Below are 23,426 nucleotides of genomic sequence, written 5' to 3' on the forward strand. Positions count from 1 at the left end.
ATATGGATTTGTAAATATATATATATATATATATATATATATATATATATACATATGTTAATTTAGCTATTCCTTTTTTTCATATACTACATTTCAACTACCGGTGTGCAGAATGCAAGTGGCAACTCCATCGTGTACAGGGACTCTCATGGGATTATGGGTTTGACTATCAGCGTGAGTCCTAGTCTACCTGTCATCCAGTTTGTTTCTCTGTTTACTTAGTTATTCTTTATTTTCTCCTTTTTGACTGCCAGGATGTGTAACTCTGTGTATGTTGATGGAATTAGTTATTATATGTGGGGTGTCTAGTCTTTTTAAGGTCTGTCACCATCTTTAAGAGACTTCCAATAATGAAAAGGTTAAAATATTATGTTGAAAATCTCTGCTCTATAGAGCATATACATGATGTCTGTCAATGCAGGAATTTGGAAATACACGTCAGACTATATTTGCAATTCCTGTGTCATAATTCTGAGCATCTCTGCTAGAAAGTACTTTAGTTTTCCTCATTCTGTGAAAATCAATGTAAACAAGAGTCACATACAAAATATTAGAAAACAAGTATTAAATGAGACTGTGATTTCCTTGCCTGTTCACAGTAAGGGTGAACAAGTATTGAATGTGCAAATAAAGTATTCATTCTTCCACTTCTGGAAAAGAAAGGGTTTAAAGGGAGGTGCCCTATATGGTCTGACTGTCTGGCCAAGCTGTAGCATCAGACTGAGTTAATGAAGTGCCAGATGAGCGCTCCTTGTTAATATCAGCCACTCATGCATTTCAGGAGGCTGTTCCTTCTGTCAAGAGGAACTAAGTCTGCTAACCTAATTTGGTGAAGAAATTGTGCAAGAGTTTTTCAGGAGAAAAAAAACATGTATCATCATTTCTCTCATTTGCCCCCTTTGATTGATGCTGATCACTGATCTGCTACATCGTAATTGAAAAGGCATGCCATGTTTGGAGGTGGGTAGAGCAGAGGCAGAATTACGCATTGACACAAACACGTACTCTATGCTATACACCCTGCCATGGAGCTCATTTGACATACTTAATGCTAATTTTCTAGCATTTCAGCAAAGGCAGTAAGAGTTGTTGGAAAGAGAAAGTTCACCCTAGAGAAGAGGGCTGACAAACACTACAGTTTGAATGGCAATAATAGGGCAATGGAAAAAGAAAAAAGAGAGAACACATGAATCCCTGTGCACTCTGCTTATGATTTCCAACCTCACAGCCGTAGGCAAAGAAACTGAGGAAAAACACACAAAAATAGAGCTAGAGACAGAAGGTAGACAGGTAGAGAGGTAAGGAAATATAGTGGGAAGGTTGATTAAAGGACAGAGAGACACAGATATGAACAGGTGGGCAGAGAGATAAGTGCTCATGATGTGGCTCGTTTGGTTTCAGGTTTTCCTATTGGTGAGGGCCAATGCTCATGTGCCATATGGCACTAGTTCAGCCATGTCTATGTTCCTTCATGGAATATAAAGTGTACGTAAGGGTTTGTTTGTTTAAGTCAAATGGAAATCTTGCTTATGTTTTTACTGTTTTTTTGGAATGGTTTCTTGTCAAATCCCTGTGTTTAGAGTCAAATTATTTTGTTCTTCTCATAGTACTCAAAGTTCTTTGATTCAGTGGTTTGTGTGCATGAAATGCTCAAAATTGGGGCAATTGCTTACTGTTTGGAATCCCATGGCTGGCAACTAAAATCTGGATGCTGAAAACTGAAAACTGTATCTCTTGATCATTATCTGTATGATAACATAGGTAAAAAATCTATGCAAATGCTGTGGAGCAGTCTGTAAGGCATTACGTCACCTTTTGCAGCTAGCATCAAATGAAGTGATCAAGAAAAAGTATTTATATTTGTATGTTTGTACAGCATACTGCACGAATCAAGTGTTCATGTGAGAATGAGTCTCATTTTATAATATAAGCAGTTTATTTTTTTTCTACACACAACATTATTGTTGGATACATGTTCCTGTTTCCCTCTTCAAATGCCTGAAATGCATATACTGTACATGCTATTATATGTCCATTTAATTACTGGTGTTTTACAAAGCTAAATGAAGAGGTTATGCCCCCATTTGGATATTTCTTCTGATTAACAAGCTTGATTTTATGCAGCCTGACATCTTGGCTTATTGAGTCATGACGTTTCACTGAGTTTACATACCTTATCAACTGCATGGTTTCATTTTCAGTTTAATTATAGGCTGTGATGTTGAAAAGCACTGGTTTGTTAGGTGCTGATTATATTGCACATAAGGCATTTACTATAGAAGGTAGAAGCAAACACTGACTGCTATTAATATAAACGTTTTACCCCATAGTGAGACAAACAACACAATTCCAATATATCATCCTGTTGCAGATCATCCATGAATAAAGCATCCTTATCAAGTTTTAGTGCAGTGTCACCTCATTTTACACCAGTAACTAAGGGCAATAAGTGAGTATGTGAGTGGTAGTGCACTCCTTTTCACCTTGTATCTCTGCATGGGCAATTTTACACATCTCTGATTAGCAAAGAGTGCCAAGTTACACTTGAGCAGATATGAGTATAAACACATGCAAGAGGCCTGAAGGACACCAAACAGCTTTAAGCTTTGCTGTTGCTTTCACAACTGAATGCTCTGCCAGATTGGATGAGATAGTTGGATATTGCTTTACTGTCAGTGTTTTGGATAAGAAGACATTAGATCCTTCAGTTACTTTCATTCACCTGTATATTTTTGTCACACTGACAATGTCTCTTTAATATTTGAGGACAGTTGGATCCCATTTAATATACAGTGTGTGGTTATTCACCGTAAGTTATTTTTTCATTAGAAATATTGTCTTCTATATTTCTTTTTTCCCTTACCCTCTGCCCCCCAGAGAAACATTTGCCCTTCACCACATGCTTTATAATTGTCCTGTAAAACCCATATACCCAGACACATCAAGAAATAAATAACCTTCCATGATATGTAAGCCTCTTAGGAGAAGAGAAGCCTTATGGCACTCATCATCTCTGTTGATCATGGTTGTGTGGTTGCAATGCAAATCTCTATTGTCCGCAGGTTAATCCTGGGATTTAAGGGATTTTAGGTACTACATCAGGCAGATTTAGCTGCGATGAGCACAGATGACACATTGGACCCTAATTTGGTGATTGCGCATGGCGGAGCCTTTATGCTGGTGAGGTGGTACTTTCTTGAGGTGCACAGAGGGTTTTTTCATCCCTACAATGTAAAGTGAATCACTTTGAAGGGAGGTTTCAGGGGCAAATAAAATTTGTGGGTGTCAAACTTGCCTACACCATCCACCTGCTGAGAAAATATATTTTGTTCTGTGCTATTTTCATTTCCTATGTCAGGTCTCTTACAAATAGACTCCATAACATCACACTATACAATGTCCCATTAAGTGTAATGCCAATGCAGTACAGTAGTCCTCTAATTCTTGCAGGGCTGTTGTACAATCTTCTTTAAAATGCTGACATGCTTAATTGTTCTATGTTTTTGTATTATATTGGATGCATTATATATTGCAATATATTGGAAGGTGTTTCTAATGTTTTGTCCATCTCATTACAGTAGCAAAACTATTAGAAAACATATTAGAAACATTATGCACTTCAATACCTCAATGAGTTGCATCAACCCCTTTATGAGACAATGTCAGCAACACTTAATATGTATAACAGGATATTACATTAGGTTGCATGGGGGTATCTGTCTGGTCACTTACAGAAAAGTATCACATCATCACTGTCCTCACCTCTTACAGGAACAAATTCAATATTCTGTTGATCAACTATAAAGTTATTTATAATCAAACGCCAGCTTAGTTTCTTGACCTTCAAACTCCATATTGTAAAGGCAGGACAAGGTAATGTGACAAAAGCTCATTGGTTCTTTCTCAAAATGTAAGACCAGGCATAACAACATGTCTTCAGGGTCTGGAATATCATTGCTAGGTTGGTTGGTCAGCAATGTGGACTGTTTTAAAGTCTAAAATCCTATTTGTAAAGACAGGCCTTTTATTGATGTCTCTGTGTTTCTTTATTGATTGAAGTAGCCTACGTCTGTGTCATTTGTTTTGCTTTATTGATTTTTGAAACACTTTGGACTCCATAAAGGTATTACATAAATACAACTTTACCACAGCACAAATAAAGCTTGATTGATTGATTGATTATTCTCCTTACATTTATTAAAGAATTCTGAAGGCAAGACACATTTTAGATTATATAGGAAGGGGCAGGACATCACTGCACTGGCAGAAAATTCATATAGTATGGCTTATTGTTTTGAGAGTTGGAAAGGAGAAAGGAGCCAACAAGCCGAACCGTCCTCTTCCTTCTGGGTCAAAGGGAAATCTGTGCTTCACAATTCATTACCTCCACAACAGTAGTACAGTAATTGCCTAATTAGGAGAGTCATGTAACCAGAGGCATAACACAAAACCGACTGTTTTGTCATCTGACCAGCCTAACAGACTGGATAGTACTTCTATCTTTTTTATGTTATAAATATGGGAATTTTTCCATATCTCTTCATATTAGAATCCAATGTTATGGGCAATTGAGTAACGCTATAGTAACATTAATCCATATTGGGCTTATGTTTAAATACATACCGTGATGTTCTGAGTCAGTCCAGAGCTTTTTTTTTTTTGGGTGTGTGGTAAGACCTTCCTTCATGGTTTTTATTTTTTTTTTTTTGCATTGCTGCTGACTCAATTATACATTAGTTTTGAGGATTTCTGATTGTGCCCATGTTTGTTCTTGTTCTTTCTCTTTATTGATCACAATGTCAAAAGTTGGAATGTGGCTGTAGAATACACCCACCTAACTCATAGCTCATAAATATTGTCTCATCACTCTTGATGATCTGGTGACCTTGGAAACCTTATGGAAATAAAATTCATATTAATTAATATTTTAGTTTTTCTTTTCTTTCATTGTGTAGAAACAACAGATGATTACTTTCTGTGTGTGGTTTGCATGTAATATTGTATTGTTGTATTGTACAACAACAAAGGGAAATACAACAAATAGAAGAAAATCTTCCTTTATACAAATGAACAATTAAATATCTCATTTTTTAAGACCAATAACACATTAAAGTTTCTAACTCCCAACACATTGCCCTGCAGCACCAACCGAATTTAATGAAGAAAACACCTCTGACACCAGACTGCAAAACATTTCTCTTTGCCACGAAAAGAATGTTGCTTCAGACTCCCAGATGCCTTTGATCAGCAAATTCAGTCACAGACCAGTCAGTCATGTCTTGTCTGATGTTAGCACTCTGTTTAACAAGACCAATCAAATGCTCAGACCGGCAGCTCTTTATGTCCTTTTTGAGGCATTGCAGTCAGGACTATGCTTAACCAACTCCATTAGCCACAGAGGATGTGAGCCACTGGTCAAAGTATGACCCCCAAGAGGCACTAAAGAAGCCTCTGTGCAAATTGATGCACACAAGTACTATTGCTGCAACTTGTGCCTGCAGATACAGTTTTATTCTGTTATAACAGCCCACTTTAGCAAAAGAGAAAACACCTAGAAATTTTAGTTGGCCACGATATGAGTAGGTTTGTTTTGAAAAAGGTTAAGGTCATTGACATACAGATTACATAATGAAATTCTCAATATGACACTGCAAATCTTGTCCAAAAAAAAAAAACCAAGACAAAACAAAGGCAGCCACACTAGCTAGACTCGGTTGTTCTTCTTCTTCATGTGGCGTGTAGCCATTAGGTGCAACTGGACAGGGTCTATAAAAGTGACTGAGAGGTGCTTTACTCCAAGTTTGCTCCACTGCGTGGACCCATATGTGGTAATGGTAAAGATCAATACCCAACTGCTGATTCATCATTCACCCTTAGTCCATACTGTCTCTGGTCAAGCTAACTGGCCCCATTTGACCATTATTTTGTCCTGTGTTATGAGTAACACAAGGGGTGCTTGGCAACAAATGTTGGCAGGATGTTTGAAGAATGACCCAGGTAGGCCATGGTCTGCTACACACTGAAAACAGCCATTACCACTGACAAGCAGCACCGATCTTGCTCATTAAGTGTTGAGCCTCTCAACTGCAGTTCAAGCAATAACACAGAAGTTTGAGATTTGGTCAAATTTTCTTTTTTTTCCGTATTGTTGCAGAAATGCATCAGTTATGTTGATCAAATGAGCTGTATACTGGTCGTTCAAAGAAATTGTTACCTCTAGTTGGCTAATATTGGTACCACTGCATAAAACCATGTGCCATAGGAAAGTTAAACTAAACATACTGTTTTCCATGATGAAATACAAAGTCTATCATGCCTAAAACCAAATTTTAATTATTCCACCACACTCTGTGTCCAGCAACAGGGTGGTGGATTGTATGCAAAGGCTGGAAGTGTCGCAGCGTTGCAGCTGTTATAATTTCACCCATGTGAGTAAATGCTATGATTTGCAATACAAATTGTATTTGCCTATAGATCCTAACAAAGCATACACATGAAGGGACTTGTTTTGCATGTTAGTTGTGTAGCCACCTACCAGATGGTGGCTTGACTTTAAATTGTTTGATTCACATGCAAGCAACCACCCTAAGCCTTCCACAACTAAGACAAAGAGAATAACAATCACCATGCAAACAGTCCGTTCTAGAGACTTGAACCCATTCAATATCCTGTGTTGACAATTTCCTACAATTTTAATCTTTTTAAGAGTAGTTAAAGCTGTAGTTTCCTCCTTTTGTGTCTTCTTTGTATGAGGCAACCAAGCACTGGAATTAAGAGAGTTTTGGGTTCAAATCTGACTTTTTGAGGAGAAATGGTCTGACGTGCCAAAATGCACAAATGCAGACACCTATTTCAACTATCACATTGTCTTTTCTTTTAAAGTAGAAACATTAATACTTGTTATTCTTCCATGTATTCAATGTGTAACATCTGTTGAAGTACACTAGAAAAAAAGCCAGAAAACAAGTGTATACATTTTTCCACATGCAGAGTTTTTGAATTAACCTGTAATTTAACCGGTTTAAATGACTGTACAATCGGTGGAGCTGATAGAGTCAGTACAAAAGCCCTTTCTTAGAAATTTCATTCCTGCAGCACCCCGTCTCTGTTTCACCAGGTACTAAATATGCTAGCAAGGATATTTGCTCGCTGGCCAGTTGCGTTCATGTAACCTCCTTTCAGGTCTCCTTTTTCCCCATCTACGAGAACGAGAGAAAGGATTGGGTTGTTGAGGCCAGTATAGAAATTATGCAAGAAAGGACGCATTTAACAGGATCACAGGGTTCAGATGTCACTGCCACAAAGGTGCCATGGTGGAGAGATGGAGGGTGAGGGGTCAAGTAAGCAGAAAGATAATGGCCAACAGCTGTGAATGGGGATAGGAGGAGAGCCAAACAGGTGGGAAACGAAGGGGCAGAGCAGAGGGGATGTTGATGTGGGAAAGAAGGTTGTTCCCTCTCGAGGAGATAAAAGCATTCCTCTTGCTGCTGAAGGTTATCAGATTGCATGCAGAGAGGCCTGGAAAAGGCAATGCAGAAACAAAACTTTTTAACCATGCTAGCAGGATGGCTCTAGAGATGTCAGTTGGTTGGTCTATCTGTCCGTTGGTGCCCCACTTGGTTCAGACTGAACTATCTCAACCACTATTGGATGGATGGCCATACAATTTTCAACAGACATTAATCCTACTCACATTAGTGATGGTCCAGCATAAGGATCACATTTGTGGCTTTGAGTTAGTACAGATATTCATGGTCCCATGAAAATTAACTATGATGACATAGGTCATCCCGACTTTTCATCTAACCCATAATAAGGTCAAAAGTTCCACAGTGCAATTCTTTGTTTTTTAACCTATTGACTGATGGTCTTGTTTGTTTATGTGGGTCATATAGAGGCATCAGTATTAAATTAAGACTGCTTCATAACAATTACAAATACCTTGTAGTACATTTAGCAAATTGAATTATGTACCAAAAGCCTGCTTGTGGTAAAAACAAAACAAAACAAACATACAAAACAAAATAAATTATGCAGAATGTGCAGAACACCTGGTTTAATTTATCAGCATAAAAGGTCTTTGTTCTATATTCATGCATATAGCACAACTTAATAAATATAGTATAAATCTCCAAATTTGACCATTAAACACAGTTTTCAGGTGGTGGAAGCTGAAATACTGTACAGATTATTATTTCTTTAGTACTCATGACCTTTGGGTTTTGGTGGTTGTGTATTTGTGGGATACACTCAGAACAAGTATCGCATTCACACCTACAGGCATTTTTATCGTCACCAGATCTCTTTGGACTGTAGGAGGAACATTCTTGTCAAATTTGACCACAACCTTTTTGTTACGGTGAATGTTAACAACTGACCAATTTTGCCACGATCTCATAATTCAACAATACATGGAAATGCTATCAAATTGATGCTGCCCATATTAAAACCAGTCAAGCCCAGTAATTAAAAAGTGAGTTGCAATAGATTTCACTCCCAGTGTAAATCCTTTCATGTAAAATACAAACATAATCTCAGATTGTTTGTAAAATACTGGATAATTGAGATCATATTTAACCACAGTGGGTCTGTCACAGAAAACACGCACAGTATTTGAAGCTTTAGATTTACTCTGATCACAGCATCAACAAGATTGAATCAAGTGTGCAGTTACATAAACAAGAAAAACAAGATTTAATCTAATCTGTCCTGCCAGCTTTCATAGTCTTTCACTTTCTTTAAAGGGACAAAACAGGATGTCAAATTACACTTACACTGGCTCAGTGTTAATTGTGGCTTCATAAATATCATGACGTTTCCTGAGATACCCTCCAAAATAGTGCCTATTATATTTATTCAGAAAAATTATTAACCACGTCTTACTATTGTTAGAGTTTTTGTCCTTGATATAAAAGCTACACGAGGATAAGAATCAGTGTACACTTATCAAGTAATACAAAATAAACTGACCCTATAATCCACAGCATCAACCTTCACACATTTATTGACTCTAAGGACTAAAGGTCAACAGGGCTTCTGGCTTATATTTATCTTGCCTGAGATTTCACAGGACTAAGAGAACAATGTTCAATATCAAATGGGCTTAATTCCTCTAGCAAAATATGAGTTTCTGATTGAAAATCCATCATTTATGATTATCTGGCCAGTGTGTCACGGTTAGTCCCTGAGAACATTTTCAAGAGATTCACTTTCAGTTCCTCCCAAACGGATAGGTTTCCATATTACCAGCCATTAATTATTCATCTATGCTCGCTTGGCGTCTCAGTTGGAAAATAAAGCAAATCCTTTGGACCAATGATACAGAATAGTGCGGTGACCTCTCTGCTGAACCGTGGTGCATTGTCCATTTGTTTCCCACTGTTAGTAGGAGTGACATTGGAGCCAAGGTGGACATTATTTCTTGATGTGTAAAACTTGTCTCTTGCACAGCCCGGGTCCATAAACAGCCAGCTCAGTGGTGTGTGCGCAATGCTCGACGAGCTAGGTACAGTCCCTTTTGTATTGTGCAAAATGATATCTCTGCAATGTAACCGTCTCTATTACAGGGGGAAGAGATTGTCTTACCCTTTGGATTTGCTTCACAGAACACAACAAATGAGCTCGAGCTACTTGCTATAGACTTGTAGTGTCTATGCCTAAGAGGAGAAATGAGATGTATGCTATAAGACTTCAAGTAAAAATAACTGCTAATTATAAATACTGTCATGAAACAGAATAGAAGCAATTCTATTTCTGCCTTGAGGATTTAGAATTTGCATTTTCATTTTATAAATAAAAATAAAACACATTAAAACAACACATCCCCTACATACTATAATAACTGTTTATTTCAATGCATCCATTAAACAAATTTTCACAACATATACAGTAGATATGTCCTTAACAAAATCAACAGGTGCTCATGTCAGTTTTTTTTATTTATTTTTGCATGGTGTCCAAGCCCTTTGAAAAAGTTCTGTATGTCCTGATGATGTGGACACTTAAAAGTTCAGGAAGCACTGTGGATTGTTGCAGAAAGTCACATAATCTTTGTCATGGAAGGATGAGGGACAAGCACGCTGATGGATGGAGAAAAAAAAGACAATTATTAAATACAGTTACAAAATGAACCATGTTTACATTTTGATGGCATCTAGGCAATTTATAAGATTGATCAAGACTCTTATCACGATGAAAAGAGCAATGTTATAATTTAATGTTCCATTTAAAAAAAAAAAAAACAATTTCCTACTTATTTACCTGTAAACGCAGACACATTAATCTCGTGCCCTGGGTGGCTGGTAATACTGCTGTGTTGGTCTTGTGCGTCTAGGCTGTCCATCTCCCCCACGGCGAAACTCTAGTGAACTGTCGTAGTAACCATCATCTTCCTCCTGCCATTGTACATTTGACATGGTTGTGATGTTACTGTGGGTAATCAGATTAGACGTCATTCACATTTCATCACCTTTCTCCACCCACTTGAATACACTTTAATTAGTTGCTTCTGCTTAGTATTAACCAACACAGTCTGATCTTCATTTTGATTTTGATATATTAATATATATATTATAATATATTGTCTTTCTCCTTACCAACACATCAGCAGGAACAGGTTTGATGTTATGCAGCAGGACCTCTTCGCAGTTTCCATAATCACTAAATACAACCACAGCCGTGGAGCCTGATGGATGCACAGCATCTATTCTGGCATGGTAGAACTTCACGCACGCACACACACAGAAATAGAAATCTAATTATTTTAATACAAACATTTGCACATATCAAGGCAAAGACAAATTTATATCAATTAATTACAACATGACAAACAAATCTAACACACTGTCAACACTGTGACTGAGAGAAAATGTGTCACAATCGCACTAATTATTCTTTGATGTCATTTAACATAACTGTCAAACAAGATCTCAGACAAAAAAAACTAAACACATTTGACATTTCTAGAATCCCACAAAGCCCGTCAGTGAATTGTCATTGTGACAAAATACAGATAATTCAAATGTTTTAACAAATTTGGGACTCAAATTTGTAGTAGTAATTGTGGACAGTTTACATGTCACATTATGAGAACATTTGTATGTATGTAAATGGGTTTTATCTCAGTGTACTTTAAGTGTAAACATATTTCAGCAATTATCAGCTATTACTATGTTACCAATCCAGGAATGACATACCTTGCTGTCCTCCCAGTACAGTGCCAGGCACTGGTCTCCAGGTTTCCAAGGGCGCTCCACAATGTGACTTTTCTCTGACCCACGAGGACCTTGACCTTGACCTTTGCCTTGTCCTGACCTTCTTTTAGATCCTGGGTTATTAGGAGCATTTTTCTTGGGGGGTAGCTCCTTGGGGGGACATGAGGAAGCTGGGGGCTTGATTGGCCCAGTTCTTTTGTGTTCCATATCCCCATTTTGGAAATGAGAAGGATCGCCTGTCATGATTTGGCAATCCCGTGATAACCCCGCTTCTTGGGACGCCACTGAGCTTCCTCCCCTCGAGTTAAAGTTTGGTGGCCCGCCATCCCTTTGTCGGTCAAAGTGGTCGGAGTGTGGTCGGTCAGCCTTTCCCATCCTCCTGCTGTTGTTAGGCTCTTCAGTTCTGTCTGTGCGTTTATTACTTCCTCGTCCATCTACTTCACTGCCTGCAGAATTGGTCTGTTTGGATGTGGGCGCAGTGTCTTTCCCCCCTCTCCTGTGAGGTGGTCCAGTCATGTTCCCACCACCATCTCCATTTCTGGATCGTTGGTGGTAGGAGCCACCAAACTCCATCTGCTGCTGAGGTTCTTTCGAACGTGTAAAAGTAGACGTGAAGGATGAAGGAATAATCTGCTCCTCCCGCATCTCTCTCCTGTCATTTTGCGATCTGTCTGATGTGCCTCGTGACCATCTCTCCTGTCCCTTCCACTGCTGGGCTTGAGCTGATGTTTGGGGGGTGGTACAGTTGGAGAGAGGCTCCTGGCCGGGTTTGGGAAAATCAGTGTCCCTGTGAAACCGAGGTGGTCTGTCATTCCTTTGTTGCCTATGCTCATTATGCGAGGAGAACTTGGTCTGAGATGTGTCTTTGGAGTAATAGTCGGAGTTGGAGAAATTCCCTTTACTCTCATGGTGTCTCTGTGGTGCCTGGCTCTTAGACTCTGAGAAAACAAAACAAAAAAGAGCATATGTAATCAGAAAATTAATGACTGCTAAAAAGACTCACCAAAAGCACAAAGGGAACAATAGTAAATAAATGATAATTATAGAAGCACCAAACCGTATCATCACTGGTCAAACACAAATATAAAATTATATAGCATATAAAAAGTTTGATCATGCCCACTTTTAACTAAAGCCCAGTGCTGAATTTCTGTACACCAGCACTGATTTCAGGCATTTAGAGGACATGTCTGATTACCCTCAGCTTACAAAAGCCATCTGTCTGAATCCAATCATTACTCTGTCCATGTTACATGGTACTGTAATTAATTAGTACATTCTTACCAAATAACTGGTATACAAACCCATATTCAAAACTAAATCAAGTAAAAGTTTAAAAGCATTCTAATTATGGATCTTAGAGATGTACCAAGACAGTTTAGAATAAATCCAGACCAGTTCACCCACCATCAATGGAGAAAACTCCCATTTTGGATTCCAGAAAGTCAAACAGAGTGCTTGGTCCAGATGGCCTTCCCCCTGCTCCCTCCTCCTCATCTTCATTTCTGGACCTGCCTCTTCCTCTTCCCCTGGCTGAGAAAACCCCCAAAAAATGAGAGTATGTAGATCCAATTTTAAACAGTCTGATCAATAAAACTGGATGTTTGTATGTGTACACCTTCTAGCCTTGGGTGTCTAAAGTAGGTGTAACAAATCTCTCTGTGTCTGGGAGTGAGTGTGAGTGTGTGTGTGAGTGTGTGTGTGTTAGTGTTGTCGTGCTAAACACAACTCAATCAGGTATTTTACTTTTGCTCAGTATAAGGAGTAATATAGGGACATATACAGACTGCTTAAAGATTACAAGAATCTGAAAAGGTTAATGTCACAAAGGATCCATGTATAAAACAGCAATAAACCCCTTTAAAAACAGTCACTTCTCACATTGGTTGTAAAAGCTTATGGAAAGGAAAAAAAAAACAACAAAAAAGCAGCATGCAGTTCAATGTGATGGAACAAGTTCCAAGTTGCTGCAAGTTGATTTTCAGCACTAAAACAAATACAAAACAATGACTGCAGGTAAAATAGAACATCCATCTGACACCTTACGGTGTGCTTGGGAAAATAGTTGGCAGTAAAGTGTGTATGCAATTTGTGGTAAATGGACTAAAACAAGCAAAACTGCCACTGTGGACCTTTAACTAGGCTGTAGGTGATTTTCAATGCATTTATAGGCCCTCCACATCACTTTCCCAATCTCACTCTGGCTCTGGAGAAACAAGAAGTGTTTCAGGCTATGGGGCATTTTTTCAAGCCAAAGTTGGCAGCAGGCATATGTTTGTATGTGTGTATGTACCTCTGGGTGGGGGCCTGTTACATTCAGCTACCACCGGGCCAGGTCTGCTACCAGAAGATCCAGTCAGTAGGCAGTTTAAAGCCACTTCAAGGTTGTTGTTGTTATCCATTAGAGCCTGCCGAGCAGCCTCTCTGTTAAAGCCCATCTCCATGATGTCTCGTAGAGCACGCTCATCCACCTACACACAGGACATAATGAAAGAAGGAACAAAGGGAAGATTATACAAAGAATGTGTAAAATGTACAGGGAGAGGTGGTAAAGACATGGATGGATAATAGTTGTTTGGTCATATTAGAAGCAGAGGTAAGGTTTGTTTTAACTGAGAAAGACTAATTGGATGAACATAAGAGAAAGAACAAAAATAAGAAGAACACAAAGACCATCCCCTCCTTTTAAGTGGGCCAGACATGGGTATCACTTTGAGCTTTGTTTTAGGTTGGATTAGTGAAATTAAATTTTCAAACAATCAAACACATTCTTAATCCAAACACTATAATATCCTGTTCCATCCCATTTAAGTGTTCAGGCCAAAGCTGACTGAATATTGCTTAAAAAACTGGCGACTCACAACACAAAGCTAGACAAATGCACTGCCACTTGATTGGAAAATGTGACGTAGTATCCAATTCATTTAGATTTCCACAATATTATAATCAGCGCCTCATCCGGTCTTTGAGCCATGAAATAAGACCTCAATCCAGACCAACGAAACCAAAGAAGAAACCAGAACAAGTTCCAACCTTTAAATTGCTTTTCTTACAGTGAATGGATGCTTCAGTGATATGAGGCCAAATCATTGCTACACAGGTGGATTTCATAACCAACTTATATTAAAACAGACCAGGTTTGGACCAAGTTTGTCTTCTCACCAGCTCTCGATAGTTTCCATCTTGTCTGCTGTCAGTTCTTTCGACCCGGTCTTCTCGTCTCCTTTGTTGGTACGAGTCTCGGCCCCGGGAGGAGGAGGCAGCACTGGATAAATTACTGCCTGCATTTCCTCCACCACCAAACGTGCGCGGACCCTAACAAGTAATAGAACATGAAGATCAATAGAGCTGCAGGGTTGGACAAAACAGAAAAGCCAATACATGAAACAGAACTTTGTAGTTGACAATATAGTTATGATTTTTAATTGGAAGATTCTACTTCTTCAGATTCAGATTCAGATTCAATCTCAGACAAATAACTTTAAATAACTCCCAGAGGGACAAAAAAATCCATATATAATCTCTCTAAACTAATTCTCTATATCCTATATAATTCTCTATATAATTCTATATAATATATTATTATTATATATATTATAATAATCTCTATATAATTCTACAATCAAGGCTAAGATGAATGTCAATAAGGGGCGTGTATTTTTAAATGGAGGCCGAAAGAAATACTCGATAACAGCAAAATAAGGTGGCAGGTGGGAAATTATAGGTCTAACCAGGATATTATAATAATTATTTGAGTCTATCATACACAATATATTGTGAGACAAAGTTAATAAATACATACCTCTTTGGTCTTGGCCACCTCAGCAATAGCTGCTATCCGCTGCTTTTCAAACTCATCGTTCTCATCCGGACTTTTGACCACGCTGTGAGTCTGGAGGGTCTTCCTCTGGTCTAGGTCTCTGCTGTCTACTTCATCTTTCCTTGCACACTTCTACAAAGGGCAAATAGTGCGTGAGTGAGTATGAACATGTTCTCAGAGATCCTCCTCGGTAACGTACAGGTCCTTACGAAAATAACGAATGCATTTTGTGGAATTAACATTAGAACTATAATGAAGTCCCATGCAGTGTTTAAGTAACACTCAAAGTTTTTGTGGTAGCAACCAAATGCATCCCGAATCGGTGCTTTGGGAGGAAAGCAGCTGTTTCATGACTGTAGGAAGAGATGATTCAGTCAGATAAATCACTGACTGGAGATTTGGCCTTTACTTATAAGTAGGTTCACCAACTTTGTGTTGCATTAACAGGCCAATTATAAAGCCAGAGCTTAATTATCTGAAGAGAAGGAAAGTGGGTAGCTGATAAAAAAGATTAAACTGATGACCTGGCATCCACTGTATTTACAAAATACAAAAAATATAAAACCACACACACACAGGCCCATTATGACTCGGTATTCTGTCTGACATCGGATTACTGCAGATCATTAATCCTGCTTGTCTACACCAAACAATTTTTTCATTATTTGTTTCAGTCATGACTGTACAAGTTACCTGTCAGAAAACCGACACCAGCTGCCTTTGGTTGCAGATCTGTATTCATAATGTGCTGCTTTGCACCAATTAGACAATAGTATAATTTTCAGGAGAAGTCCTTTCTTGATTTGTTGAGCTGTTGTTGTCATGCTTGTGTGATAGAGCTCATTATCCTAATTACTCCTGGTGGTACCTAGGTGTGCAGATAGTTTGGGTTTTACTTAAGACGCTTGCTTATCGCGTTTCAAACATTTAAACTCCCCTTTTCTACCAATTACTACAGTGCACACTTACACCACATATTTTTTTGGAAGGAGAAAACTGTCATTGCACTGTTTACAATATGTGTGGTAGGACAACAAAGCAGAATTAAAATTCAGGCAAGTGTTTTAAAGATTCATGAAGACCCTCACAAGTGGTTCAAAAAGATCAGAGAGAATAGTGCTAAAAAAGGGACATCAAGGCCCACTCGTGGAGCCAGGCCTGGGTCTTACATTTGGGAGGTTATTGTTATTCAACAGTACCTCTGACTTATAAGTATGTATTAAATCACTACTGAAATCTCGTTTTTTATACCACTGCATTTTCCTGATTTCATTGTTTTTGTTAGTTTGCTATTTTATATTCCTGTTTCAAGTTCTTCTGGTGTTTAAAGCACTGTGTAACTTTATTTTGAAGTACACTATTACAATTATCGTTATCCTCACCTGACCAAATGGCACAAAGGGAGGAGGTCCACCTTCTGCACCAATGTTACTCCTGCTGTGTTTGGCCAGACTCTGCAGGTTGAATGGTAAAGCGAGATCATTCTTAAAAACTACAAATGAAATGCAAAGAGTAATGGCAGAATGCAGATTTTAAATAATTACCAACATATGAGTTACATTTTTTTCAACAAAAGTAGCTGAGTCATCATTGGACAATTGGCCCTCACCCTTTGTAGTTCCCATTTCTCCACCATGTGATCAACCTCTCCTCCAAGGACACAGATTTTTGAGTCATCAAGCAGCAAAAGACCATTCTTAACCTGGACCGTACCAAGCAGCTTTACCTTTGTTCCAGGCGGGGTATTAAGACTGAAAAACAAAAACAACAACAAAAAAAAGAAAATGTATGTAAAGAAGGATGCTTTGTATATACATTGTTTAATCGACTGTTAAATGTTTAACACATTCAAAAGTTTAAGCTATTAGAACTGCACATCCCAAGCCCCACAACCTATTGCCTTACCCATAGCACTTTATAAATGACATGGAGCAGTGCCAGGGGATGGGTGGCGAGGCTAGGAGAGACTATTAATAATCCCAGCTGCTCACCCTTCCTCATGGTAAATTAAAAGCCCCTCTATCTCATCAAGCCTGATAAGGCCTCTGCCTCTCTCATTAAGAAAGCACAGGGACTTAGAGGGATTTCCAGCTACTGATGCCGGATGCCAAAGCAACAATTAGGGATTTTACTCCAAACCTCTGGGATAGATGCTGTTCTCATGATATGCAGAAATGAGGCATTCTCTATCCTTGATTCAATCACATACACACAATCCTACAAATACACTATTTACCCTGTGATCAACGTTGCTGCCTAATGTTGTCATCCTTCTATATCCCTGAATCACACACTGAAAAGTCCTGTAATCCATCTCATCCTTCTTCCACTCTCTTATGGCCTCACGCACACTAAAGCGGACACTTTCATAAGAAACACTAACCACCGCTGTTGGTAGCCAGTGTGTGTGTGCCGCTCATAAAGAGGGGATTTGTTCTGTTCTCTCCTCTCTTCCCATCAGGAAGTCAAGGCCCACATTCTGGCCACTCCACCTGTACAGACTGGCTAGTCACCATGGCAGCAGTCACCAAGGCCACCGTTGCTGGGATGGAAATGTAATTAGGGCTGGGAATTGTTAGATAGCTGCCACCACGTGGAAATTACAGATAAAGGGAAAATCAAGGCATTTGGTGGGGTGAGAGTGTTGACAAGGAGGTGAAGGAGAACGGTGTGTACAGAATGTTACTCATTTGCTTTGAATATGTGAGGTCGTAATCACATTTGTTACCATAATTTATTTTTAAACCAAGACAATTTATGGTATTATTACCAGCAGTACACAGTGACATTCACTTCCCATTTGCAATAAACCGAATTTTATTCCTAAAATGCAACCAAACTGTAGCATAGCAACTATAGGTACCTGATCTTAGACAGGTGTTTAAACTCCAATCCAACACAGGTGGTATGTCCATCTGTCATTTGGAGCCGCAGCATTCGTGGCGCGCCCTGGGACTCCTCATGGTCTTTAGGAGCTGAGACGTTCCTCACCTTCTGCACCTGGAGAACACATGGACCGTCCAACTGGCCATGTGCAAGAGACAACAAAAGACTTATGGCTTAAAAGGAAAATCAGCAGCATGTGGGGGAGGACTGCAACAGCGAAATACAAGCAAGTATTTACCGATGGTTAAACAAGAACTCTTTCCACTTAGTGTACCAGTATCGGGCCGCGTTTACTTATTCCTCCAAACTGCTTCTTTGTTACCTTCTATGCTCTCAAACGATTTCTATTTCCGCAAAAATAAATGTGTAATGTGTAATTGCTATATAAAACCAATACTACAATCTGTATGTTGTGTAATGTATAGATGCTCAGATGTCATTCAGTCTCTTATACACTGTACAAGGCAGGGTGTATGACCAGGGTGATATGAGTGTGCATCTTGTTCCGAGCATTAAGTGAGCACGGCTTATGCTCACATAGAATTACAGGTTTTAATCCTCTGACACTATTTGGAGAAAAAAAAAATTCTTTCCAGTTGCTCAACTTCAGTTTCACAGGTGAAGAAGCAGTTCTCTGATCCTTGTTTGTCAGTGTGTTGGGGCCATCTAGTGGCACCCATGAGAACTGCATTCCAGCAGAAAATGTGAACTTTTGGCTGGAAAAAACAGTGACCATAGCAACATCATTTCCCACAACGTTTCATAAATGCACCATTGAAATGGACGCATACAAATTTCAGCACCACTCACCTTCTCAGTTCTTCCACTATTGATATCAGACGGTAGAAATTTTCTCCCAATAGGCCTAAGATCACTCTGCAAAAGAGATACGGCTTATTCAAAAAGAAATCACAAATGTGCAACTCATAATGAAATAAAATAATGCAATAGAGTTTGCATTAAATATATTATTAATGACTGTACCTTAAAATAAAAATAATTGCCCAATCTAATATTAAGCAAACTTTGCAGTACCATACATTATAGATTATGTCATTTTGATTTATGTGGATTATTGTGTAGAATCTAACTTGATTAAATTAATAATTATTGCTTATCTTATTAATATTTAACAGTTATATATTTTCAGACAACCTTGCTGGATTTTACATTTTACAAACCAACATCATGACCAGCTTTCTCTATACTACAAACATGTGTCATATTTCTGTAGGCTGCACTAAGACACCTGGTCTGTTACTCATCCTTTTTACAATCCTGTTTTACTGCAGTTGACAATATCTCTAAACGCAGGTCTTTTATTTCACCAGTAAACCTAAAGAAGGAATTGCTTCTTTATATCGATGTCTCAATAAATGTCTCGAAAAACAATTACTATTATTCTAAAATGCTGCATCAAGACTTCTAACAGGGTGGAGGAAATGGGACTACCACTGTTTTGTTAGCAAAGCAGCGACCACTCACATATCATTTTAGAAATAGCTAAAGGTTTCACTGATTGTTTTGAAAGCCATACAAGCTCAAACCCAAAGTTGTTACATGTTGGTTCAACCAGGGATGCAGTAATAAGACAACGTGAAGTCTGAGATCTTTCGGCAACACTCCAGGCCAAAACGTAAAGGTCAAGCCTCCTGCAGTAAATGCAGCTGCTGTATGTTCTGGACTGGTCTGCTACTACGGGTCAGGTAAACACTATCCTCGTCTTATTTTCAACTCTGTTCAAAGTCTTACAGGAAAGCATTTCTAGTTCCACGACTGTTTGTGGTTCTTCTTTAACTATGACCTTTTCTGTGTTTATGTATTGTACACGCTATAGTTATCAATTACCTATATTAACCTCTTTTCTATATTTAAATGTACATACCTCTCGTTATTATTGTTATTACCATATTATTATTAACTAGTTATAATGTCTGCATTATATGTTGTCTCTCTATGTCATGGAAATTAAGTGATTATTGGCCTCATGTTCATTTCTGATATCATGTTAGCTTTTAGGCGATGGACTGGATTTAACAGGTTGACCAAAGAGAAAAAAGTAAATAGTTAGATGTGAAGATGATCTTTAGAACCGGGACTGGGTCTGCCAATAGTGGGTCATTCAATGAAACTAATAAGCAAAATGCTTCTTAATATTGTTTAATTACACTAGTTAGTACAATAACACCCAGTTTAAAATGGTGTGCCCATCGTTGTGTCAGTTCCATTAGTGTGCATGGTAGAAACTGAAAAGCAATGAAGAACTACACCACATTATAACCATTCCCACAACAGTTTACAGAGCAAACCCACTGTTGAATACAGCCTCTGCACGCTCTGCTGTGTTACGCTGCAAAATGTAGACACAAAGCTTGCTGACTTACATCGAGTGCAATACGAATAATGTCACTGGGTGTTATTTTCTCAGCAGATCCTTTCAGTTCAGCTACGCCTTCTTCACTGAGGTACCTATGAGATGACAGTCAAGGTGGAAGGTGGAGAGGGAAGATGAAGTTAGCGGAGGTTTCAAGTAGTAGGTGCATGCCCGGCCACAAATAATGTTCAAAACATTTCAAACATTACGTTAATACATTGGTAGAAAAGTCTTATAGCTCTAACACAATTCAGTTAACCATGAAACGTGACAACGCTTTAACAATAATAAAAAGGTAACAGAGTATAATATCATGTGATTATTTGGGTAATATTAAGGGGTTTGTTTTAGGCCGAATGAACGGTGGTGGGGAGATAAACCCTCAGCATTCAGATTACACCATGTGCCAAAAGCAGAGTATCAGAAGCACTGTTAAATGTCTCTGAACTAAACGGATAGAAATGCTGTAACAGTGCAGTGGGACCATCCCATTAACCAAACAACAAGATCGCAACGGGATAAACTATATTAGTATGTTTTGTGGACGATGGAGGGCTACAGTCAGCTCTATAGTCAGCCAGATATCGTAACGTTACGTGCTGCTAGGACGCACAGTGAACAGTTGTTGGCTTTATCTGAGGTCGGCGCTCTTTGAACAGCGCCTGTCTGAACTGTAGCGTCAGTGTTTGCGTTATCTTAAACAGAGGCTACGTGTGGGTTAGCTAGCGCAGCTAACGTTATTCATCTAGCTTTCGTTTCGCCTCAGACAAACTAATACCTCTGCTGTAATCCGCACAAGCTACAGGGGCTGCGTGTCATTGGACAAAACACTCCGGGCTCTCTCTATCTAACTGTAACGTAACGTCAGCTAATGTTTAGTGTTGTGAGCTAACAGCAATCTGGCTCCTCAGTGAGTTAGCTGCTATGCTACCTACCAGCCCTCTTTGCTCAGGAAACCGGACAAATCGCTCATTTTCGTCCCAACGGTTGATGTGTAAATAACGACACCAGTGTGTTTAAAGGCAGCGCACTAGAAGGACGACTATCTGTTCCTGTAACACATATTATCCTCCTGACAATGATAAAGCTCGCTAAAGTGAGTAGGGAACGACTCTACGTAACCTACGTAACCGACGTAACCGACGTCACCGACCGAGACGCGCTCCACGAGTACGGAGAGCCGCGCGGGTCAAATAGATTTGTTCTGTTTCAAATTCCGCTTTGTTATTCTCTAGTTAGGACGTTTCAGTGGGAATTGCTGTTAGACATCCAGAAAGAGGATTACCTTTTCTTATTAGATGAATTTCTGAACTCATGGCAAAATGATCAATTGTCAATGGTCATCATATTATGAGGACTAGTCACAATTCGTCTTGGTGTTCACCCCCAGTTGTTGGGCTCAGCAGGGACAAGCCGACCACAATCTAGTCCAAGTCCCAAGTTATTTGGCTCCCAACTGAGATTAAAGTACATCTGTTTTTGGGGTGCACAAAAATGTTCATCCAGGTTTCAGAAATAATCTGATGCCCACTGGATTCCTCAGCTACAATCCCCTGTATCAAAATACCAGGAGTAAAACAGCATTGTATATGCCATATTCTATATAATTATGGTTAAATTGTATGAATTGAAAAACAGATATCTGAACATTAAAGTGGGACTTAGCTGAGTGTTTATGAACAGTATGTATTGCCTTGATTCAATAATAAAGCTAAACTAATACTTTGGGGAGACTGTAGAAGGAAACATGATTACATTTGTGCAGAATCTGTAATGATTCTTCATTCTTCTATGTCTACAGAGACTTTCACCATGCCTTAATATGTAAGCCTGTGTGTGTTTGCACAGCTGTTCAGTCAAATTCTTCTGGTTTTCTTTCATAATCTCTTGTGTTTCATTGTTCGTTGGAATTTTATTACCACTTAAATTTAGAAAGGCCTCCCAACCAAGATCAATGTGATCCATTCTTGGAACTCAACTTTAGGCCACACATTTTGGAACAGTTAGCCCAAGTGGGACCTTAAGATGACTGGTCACAGCAAGCCAGGCCATTCCTAAGTGGACATGTTGGTCTGAGAAGCTGTTACAGAAATGTCATTGTGGTGAGAAAAAATGGTTTAGGCAGGTCACTTTACCTCTGTTTTGTTATGGAAAATGTGCTGGTTACACTGTACAGAGTAAATGAACAATCAAGAGTATTTAAGAACAAAATATTGTCTTCCTCTCTTCTCTCCATGTCTTCACGATGGCAGTTAGGTGCTTGGCAAGTAGCACAGTGGGTATTTATTTTTTGCCTGAGACAGCTGCATACTTTAATGAGCGAGGTTCAGACTCAACCATACAGTAAATGTGTCCAAGCAAATACCTAGCAGAGGCTAGGAAATAATGTGTACAGCTGAGTGTTAGAGGGTCACCTCTTGTGGTGTTTGGCCTTACAGATAGTTAAGGATTTATGTGTCCAGGTATATGTTTCTGAGAGGTCTTCTGCCACTTAACAGTGGTTGTATTTTGTTTTTTCAGAAACAATGTCCTGTTCTTAAGGACAAATGATGGACCTCAATGTGAGATTTATGAGCTCATAGGGTCCAATATGACATTATTAATTATTTCATTAGGTGAAATGGTAAAAAAATATATGAAATAAATATATGTATGAAGTTGTGTGCCATGTCCATTCCAAATTGTGAATTTAATAATGCATACACTGACTCAATGTGATTTAAATGTTTTATTAATGTTTTATAATGATTCTGGTAATGGAAACAATTGCATGTTTATAACAGTGATAACAATTTGCATTATTTTTAATTTTGGAAAGCATAATAATACATCAAATTCAATAGTAATGTATTTTTAAAACACTGTATAGAATTTGTGAAGGAGAGATGACTTTGTATAATAGTATATGGTTTAGTTATCAGAGAAACAAAACCAAACATTTTGTTGCAGTGATACCATTTTAATTGCAACCTCAAGATGGCAGTATATGCCCACAGAAATGTTCTTCTCAAGCTTTAAAGTAATTTTTAACTCAGAAGCCCCAGCAATATAGAAACTGAGCTTCATTATATGGATAACATGTCCTTCACTGAGTCAGAGCCTAAGTTTTTTTCTCTCCCTCTTGTCTCATAGC

General features: G+C 38.7%; 1 protein-coding gene across 2 annotated transcripts; it reads right to left on the minus strand.

Annotated features, from left to right (window-relative positions):
• Positions 1 to 9,821: 9,821 nt before the first annotated feature.
• On the minus strand, positions 9,822 to 21,446 carry tdrd3 (tudor domain containing 3). Of its 2 annotated transcripts, none has more exons than XR_004796395.1 (14): positions 21,229 to 21,446; positions 20,304 to 20,388; positions 18,730 to 18,795; positions 17,897 to 18,057; positions 16,643 to 16,784; positions 16,416 to 16,487; positions 15,016 to 15,165; positions 14,376 to 14,528; positions 13,507 to 13,684; positions 12,621 to 12,746; positions 11,196 to 12,151; positions 10,596 to 10,721; positions 10,261 to 10,428; positions 9,822 to 10,079 (listed from the first exon to the last, which is right to left on the minus strand). XR_004796395.1 is itself a non-coding variant. In XM_035652351.1 (14 exons), exons 1-13 carry the CDS (start codon positions 21,264 to 21,266, stop codon positions 10,278 to 10,280), a joined length of 2,370 nt encoding a protein of 789 aa, XP_035508244.1. In that variant the 5' UTR covers positions 21,267 to 21,446; the 3' UTR covers positions 9,822 to 10,079; positions 10,261 to 10,277. The 2 variants fall into 2 exon arrangements, 1 of the variants encoding a protein (XP_035508244.1); XM_035652351.1 differs by having other exon boundaries at positions 10,261 to 10,394.
• Between the last annotated feature and the right edge of the window lie 1,980 nt (positions 21,447 to 23,426).

This window comes from Morone saxatilis, unplaced genomic scaffold (genome assembly GCF_004916995.1).
Source record: "Morone saxatilis isolate NCDOM2014 unplaced genomic scaffold, NCSU_SB_2.0 Contig11, whole genome shotgun sequence".
Lineage (NCBI taxonomy): Eukaryota > Metazoa > Chordata > Actinopteri > Moronidae > Morone > Morone saxatilis.

Bases quoted from the DNA above. Each gene is read 5' to 3' on its own strand.
- tdrd3 (XM_035652351.1), bottom strand. From the start codon at position 21,266: ATGAGCGATTTGTCCGGTTTCCTGAGCAAAGAGGGCTG. The intron at 16,488-16,642 runs GTGAGGGCCAAT...TTCAACCTGCAG, and splicing joins AGAAATGGGAACTACAAAGG to AGTCTGGCCAAACACAGCAG. The intron at 13,685-14,375 runs GTGAGAAGACAA...TCCTGTGTGTAG, and splicing joins ATGGAAACTATCGAGAGCTG to GTGGATGAGCGTGCTCTACG.